We start from the raw sequence: 6,374 nt of genomic DNA on the forward strand, positions 1-6,374 counted from the left end.
CGTTTTAGGATGATAAAAGGCCGCCAACAGAATTTGTCATGCATGTATCTACCAGATGAGAAGGTAGATGCTCACTAAATGTTGTTGTATTATTTTATATTGAAAGAAACATCACATCTAGCTACAAACTCTCATATAATCATTGATAAAATTGAAGATCATAAAAATTAATTCTCAAATTAAACATTACTAGAAATTAATTCTCAAGGGTATTATCCTCATATTTTCATGGAGTCAACAAGCAATGAGGTGATTTTGTCTTTATATTCGCCTTGAGTATTTATAAAATCATTCTCCTGGAAACCATTTACCAGTCGTGTAGGATTTATAATTCGTTCGAGAACAAACGTTGGTACTTGAGAAGGGCGGAAGAATTCCGTGTTTATGTCTTTCCATGCATTAGCCATTTCCTTCTCAACCGCAGCATATGCCTCTTGCTTTGAAGCTCCATATTCTTTCATGTAGCATTCAATGAATGAAGCTACATGTCCTCTTTGTTGCTCAAACTGCACCCAATAGATAGATTTAATTATGTTCAGTGTGCAACTATTACATTTACACTTCTGTTTCAGCTTAAATAACCTATTTAAATGTAATAATATTACAACTCTGAGTAGGTTTGATTCATTCAGATCTTGTATAGAGCCTTATAATTATATATTAAGATGTTGTTCATTTATATTCATGTGAATTTGACATTTTACCACTATTTATTTATCTACCCACCACTATAGCATAATCACCATCACCAATCTCCGGTGGCGATTCCAGAAATTTCTCCAAGGGTATTCAGATTTGAAAGAAAAAAAATTCTAAATGAAATGTATTCAATATATGTTAATACATCTAAAATCTTATATTTACTTACATACACACTGTAATAATTTTTTGTAATATTTCGACGAAGGGTGGTCAGTTGGCAAAAGGTGGCTTCACCTGCCAGCCTCCACCCACAACCAACACTGCCAGACCACTAACCACCACACAACATAACCAACACCATCACTCTCCTCCAGTGCCAACTACCACTACCACTCCCCCTATTGTCGATAGAGCAATCATCTCCATCAACCACCATCAGCTACCATGTATCTTTATTGTCAGCTACCACCACCCCACACGTATCACCGCCATTTAGATATGTATTCAGATTCAAACATGCATCTTATCTTTAAGGAGAAAAAAAGAGGCCTAAATAGAATGTAAATTAATTTGTAGTACTTACATTATGTCCAATAATGTCATCCTTTAATCTGCTTATTACTCCTGAAGCTCGAAGAATCAAAGGATCATTTATCACCCATTCTAAAGTTTCTTTGGTTATAAATTCCTCCAAACCAACCAAAGAAGTTACTGCCATCAATATAATGCCAATGCTTGCACTTCCATTTTTCAAATACTCATCACATTTTGGAATATAGCCAGCACTCAACCATTGGGCTTCTTTGAAATAGGCTCTGATACATTTTTTCATCTAAGAAGGAATAATAATCCAAAAAGTTAATCCTAAATGCTTTTTTCCTTAACAACTTTTTTTTTATTCCTTGTAAATTATTTTCAAAGATTAATGAGTCTGAGTTATTAAGCAAGCTTACCACAAATTTTGCATAGTAGACACGGTATGCTTTACCTTCTTTTGTCAATTCTTGTTCCATTTCATTGAAAAAATCTATTAAGACTTGATAAGCATGTCTCAAATTGGGCGGTACTAAATCCATGGCACTAATGTCGCATCTGCACATTAAGGTTTTATCAAAATGGCTAGTTAATGTTTACGACAACATATCATTTCTGAATAATAACATGTATTTGATACACTTCATCTATTTTATTTTATGGGAGACCATTACTATTAAGACAGTTAAAAGAGATTTTTTTTGGACCATGATTGTTTCGAATCACTAAGGGTGTAAAATGGGCGGGTTGAGCCGATTTTGGATCGGTCAAAATAGGTTAAGTCATAAATGGGTGAGTCATTGACTCGCTCAAAAGTTACTTGAGTTGAGATGGGCTGGGTCAAGATGAGCTAAAATTTCAATCATAGTCTAACCCACCCAACTCTTACCAAAACTTTAATTAAAATGTGTTGTTTTCTTCATAATTGTATAATCACTAGATAAGATTTTTTTTTTTCTTTTGTTATGGTCATATACAATATGTCAAACAAAAAAAATTATTTCTAAGATGTTTTGGAAAAGCTACTCATAGATCAATTTGGACAAAAAATCAGTCCAGCTTTTAATGGGTTGGGCCAAAATGGACTGAGTTCAATAAATAGGGGTGAAATTCAAAAATAGCCAGATTTACAAGTGGTAATTGAAAAATAATCACAATTTTAAAAGTAATCAAAATTTAGCCACTTTTCATGTAAAGATAAATCTAAACGAAAACACTGTTCAAAATCCGAAAAATATTCCAGCATAATATACTGGAGTTCCAGCATAATATACTGGTCCAGCATAATATGCTGGAAGTTCATACACAGGTGCTCCAATCTCCAATATATTATGTTGGATCTTTCCGTGTGTTGGAGTTCCAGCATAATATACTGGAAGTTCATACACAAGTGCACCAATCGACAGTATATTATGCTGAAACTTTTCGTGTTGCAGCAAAATAGTGACTATTTTTTAATAACTTTGCAACCGCTGGCTATTTTTCTATTATCAGTCCGAAAACTGGTTAGCCCGTGCTATTTTCACAATAAATAGATGGATCAATAATCAGCACAACCTTGGGCAGGTTGGGCAGATCATTTGGGCTTGGGTCAAATTTGACAGCCCTACGAATCACAAACAATTGTGACTTTATATATGTAGTGTTTAAATATATGAATTTTGTTTTAGAAAAAACATGAAGAATATTAAGTAGTTCGATTTCTGTACGTAGTCCAACTCCTCCACATAAAATAGAGCGGATTAGAGGGAATAACATTCTTTTTCTACTCAATAATGAGGCAACGACAAGGGTTAAATTAATTTATACTTTACCTCTCTATCGCATTTGTGAAAGCCACAATTTCGTCAAAGGTTGCATAAGCATCAAAAGTATCATCAACCATGGTGATGATGTTGATTAATTTTGCTTGAATTTTTCTTGTACGACTATATTGAGGCTCAAATAACACTCCCACTGCCCCATAGTAACACTCCACCAATCTGTCTCTTGCATATGGAAATTTATTTGCATAATCAAGATCTTTCCACCAGTACCTATAGTGTAAAAGTATTTGTGATCAGTTAAATTTTATATCTCATTACATCCGAAGTACGATATTCATGTCATATTATACAAATTTTATATACTTTTTCGGCTACCAGATGTAAATAATTTTTGGCGCGGGTTAAAAGTGATAATACCCCACAAAAGTATTAGTGATCGATTAGTTATATTTTATATCTCATTAGTTACACTGTATAGTTTCTGGCGCTAGCTAAAAGCCATATTGAAGAGGTTAATTAAGACTAGTGAGTACCTTGTGAACTCGTAAAGCTCGCTTTGGTACACCTTTTGCGCAATGTTAAAATCCAATTTTGCAAATTTCAAAAGCAAATCATTATGTGATTCATTTTCCTCATACATAGACATGTATTTCTTTGCTCCAACTCTTGGTAGATTTGTATGAATGGGCTGGCTTAAGGCTTCACTAACTTGGGCCTTAAGTAATGAGTTGCTCAATTTAGGGCCCATTGACTCCAAATTAGTGAGTGTAAAACTCATAGCTTGTTCAAGAATTTCTTCCCCATGTACTCTTAGATGTGCTGCTTCATATAAACTTAATAATCCTTGTACATCTTTGGTAAGAGTTTCCTTGAACCTTCCATCTTTGTTGGTGAATTTCTTGAACACATCTGATTTAACATCATGGTAATTAATATCTAAGAGATATTAAACTAGTTAAAAAGTTGTAACAGGGGCGGAGGTAGAATGTTACGTACCCGAAGACATGTAATGCCTTTGTTGTCTCATTAGTCGAAAACGAAGAGCAACAACGTAAAGGTTGTCATCTTTATTTTCACTCTGTTGGGATGCATCAAAGATGTTCTTAATGGATGTTTGAATCTCATTTTCGAAATGATATGCAACTCCCAATCGTTGGATTGTATCAATCAATTCAAGTTTTTGTGTTTTATTATCAGGTGTTTCAACTAGCATTTGCCTGACTTTTTCTTTCAACTCTTCAAATTCAACTTTTTCTTGGCTACTAATTTCCTGCACCAAAAGTTAAGCTTTATTTTTTGACCACCTTCATATTTAACATTCCAATCATTTTGTTCTCTGGTTAACATCGCTATATAACAGTCATTCACTATAAAAGCCAAGTTTTTTTTGGAACTAATTTTCATGCTATGTTACAATATATATTTTCTATAACAGCACTTTGTTATAACAACCATAAAAATCCGGCTGTTATAGAGAGGTTTGACTGTATTCATTATGTTAAAGGGTTCGTTGGTTGGAAAGGTTCAAAAATTAATAACCTCAACATAAAATTTTCCATAAAATAATTATAGTTTAAGCACATAAAGATTATAAAGCATGGAGATATATATGAGTATGTAGTATCATACCGTGAGTTGAGGAGTGTAGGAGAGGAAATAGTCTCCCCAGACACTTGAGTGAAAATTTGCCAATGGACGTTCAATATTAGTAGTACTAATACTACTGCTGAAAGTATTATCATCCATTGCTGCACTCATCTTCAAATGACTTACATTTTTCTGTCTTCCTATGGAACTGGCATATGAATATGTATGTTTTAATGTGAGTTTAGTGTTATTGTTGGGGAGAAAATTATGAGAACAGCCCCAAACCATTGATTGACAACAGCTGATTGAAGCAACCATTGTTTCTCTCCCTCTTCTCTCTCTCTCTCTCTCTCTCTCTCTATATATATATATATATATATATATATTTCTCCCTTTCTTCTCGATCTTTTCTGGCTTTTTTACACTATGTCAATGAGCTTTGTTGCTGATATATATAGTGACATAAATACACATAAGGTTAGGAGTTTCGTGGATGGTTCCGCTAATTATTTTAACAAAGTTATTTCTATATTTGTCTTGTCGAACTTTGATATGAGTTGCTGGACTAAGACAACCTATAGATACTTTTAAGTTTTAATATAGTGTAATATCGTCTGTTTTGGACCAAGTCATACGATTTTTCTCGAAATGCCTTACTCTTTTCAGCTATCAATTTGGTCTTTATTCACACCCCCAACATAATTTTTATACTATTAGGTCACCTAAAGGATATCTACAAGTAGTTTTCCATATGAATTGAAATATATAATTCTAAAAATTATAAGACAATCTACTTGCGACAATATTAATAGATTTTTTTTAGAGTAAGTTCGCCGTCTGATAGCGAGACCCTTTCTCATATACAAGTAACTCTCCATATGAATTGGAATGTGTAATTCTAAAAATAAGACAATTTACGTACAAGAATATTAATAGATTTTTTTATAGTAAGTTCGCCTTCCGATAGTGAGACCCTTTCTCATATCATTCAAAGTAGCCTTCAAGATACATATAGGATTGGATAAAACTAATTCCCAAACATTGTACCCACCAAACTACAATAGGTAAATATGAATACTCATCAAAGGATGTGGTGCAGTGGATGAGACTGCTCTTCTCTTAACCAGAGGTCTCCGGTTCGAGCCCTGTGTATGGAAAAATCTTTGGTAGGGAGCGCTTCCCCCCAAATGGGGTCCTACGCGGCGCGAATCCGGATATAGTCGGGCTCCAATGCGAGTACCGAATATCGGGCGGGAAACCAAAAAAAAAAGAAGGTAAATATGAATAGTGTAAACGCTATTTATATATGGTGGATATTAATTAAGCTCATCATCTAATAGCATTAATCAAAAAAACTAGTATTTGATAAAATTACTCTTCATCTCTTTTAATAATGGTTGACAGACTTCTTAGAAATTGTTTAAGCCATTTGTTACAGTAAGAGTACATTTGAAAAAATAAAAAAGGATGAGGAAATAATACCCTTTTAGTTTCTTAACGTGACACTTATTTAATATTATGTACCAAAATTTATTTGGCCACAGATATTTAAAATGGACAGAGGACAATATTGAAGATCTCTTTAATAAATACTTCATGATTTTCTTGCATCTGTGCTTAGCTAATTTGTATTAATCTGTGTCATGTTTAAAATATTTGTTTTGATTCTCTGAATCATAACCATGTGTAATGAAGGATATCATTCTCGATATACTAGACAAGTAGCCATGTATTATGAAGATAATAATATTAATATTATTCATGTGAGTGTTGTTATTTAAGAAATTAATAATTCTTTTCTTGCATCTGAGTGTAGCTAATTAAGTGTTATGTCCAAACTACTTG

The 6,374-nt window shown here is 33.3% G+C and overlaps 1 protein-coding gene across 1 annotated transcript; it reads right to left on the bottom strand.

Annotated features, from left to right (window-relative positions):
• Positions 1-218: 218 nt before the first annotated feature.
• On the bottom strand, positions 219-4,817 carry LOC104241247 (sesquiterpene synthase 14b-like). The gene is made up of 7 exons (XM_009796176.2): positions 4,572-4,817; positions 3,939-4,212; positions 3,476-3,851; positions 2,991-3,212; positions 1,596-1,734; positions 1,226-1,474; positions 219-506 (listed from the first exon to the last, which is right to left on the bottom strand). The coding sequence occupies exons 1-7, from the start codon at positions 4,815-4,817 to the stop codon at positions 219-221; spliced, it is 1,794 nt and encodes a 597-aa protein (XP_009794478.2).
• Positions 4,818-6,374: the final 1,557 nt, after the last annotated feature.

The sequence above is a fragment of the Nicotiana sylvestris genome, chromosome 1, assembly GCF_000393655.2.
Source record: "Nicotiana sylvestris chromosome 1, ASM39365v2, whole genome shotgun sequence".
Lineage (NCBI taxonomy): Eukaryota > Viridiplantae > Streptophyta > Magnoliopsida > Solanales > Solanaceae > Nicotiana > Nicotiana sylvestris.

Coding starts and splice junctions, on each gene's coding strand:
- LOC104241247 (XM_009796176.2), bottom strand. CDS start 4,817: ATGGTTTGGGGCTGTTCTCATAATTTTCTCCCCAACAATAACACTAAA. Junction 4,213..4,571: donor CCTACACTCCTCAACTCACG/GTATGATACTAC, acceptor CTTTTGGTGCAG/GAAATTAGTAGCCAAGAAAA. Junction 1,475..1,595: donor TCTACTATGCAAAATTTGTG/GTAAGCTTGCTT, acceptor ATTCCTTCTTAG/ATGAAAAAATGTATCAGAGC.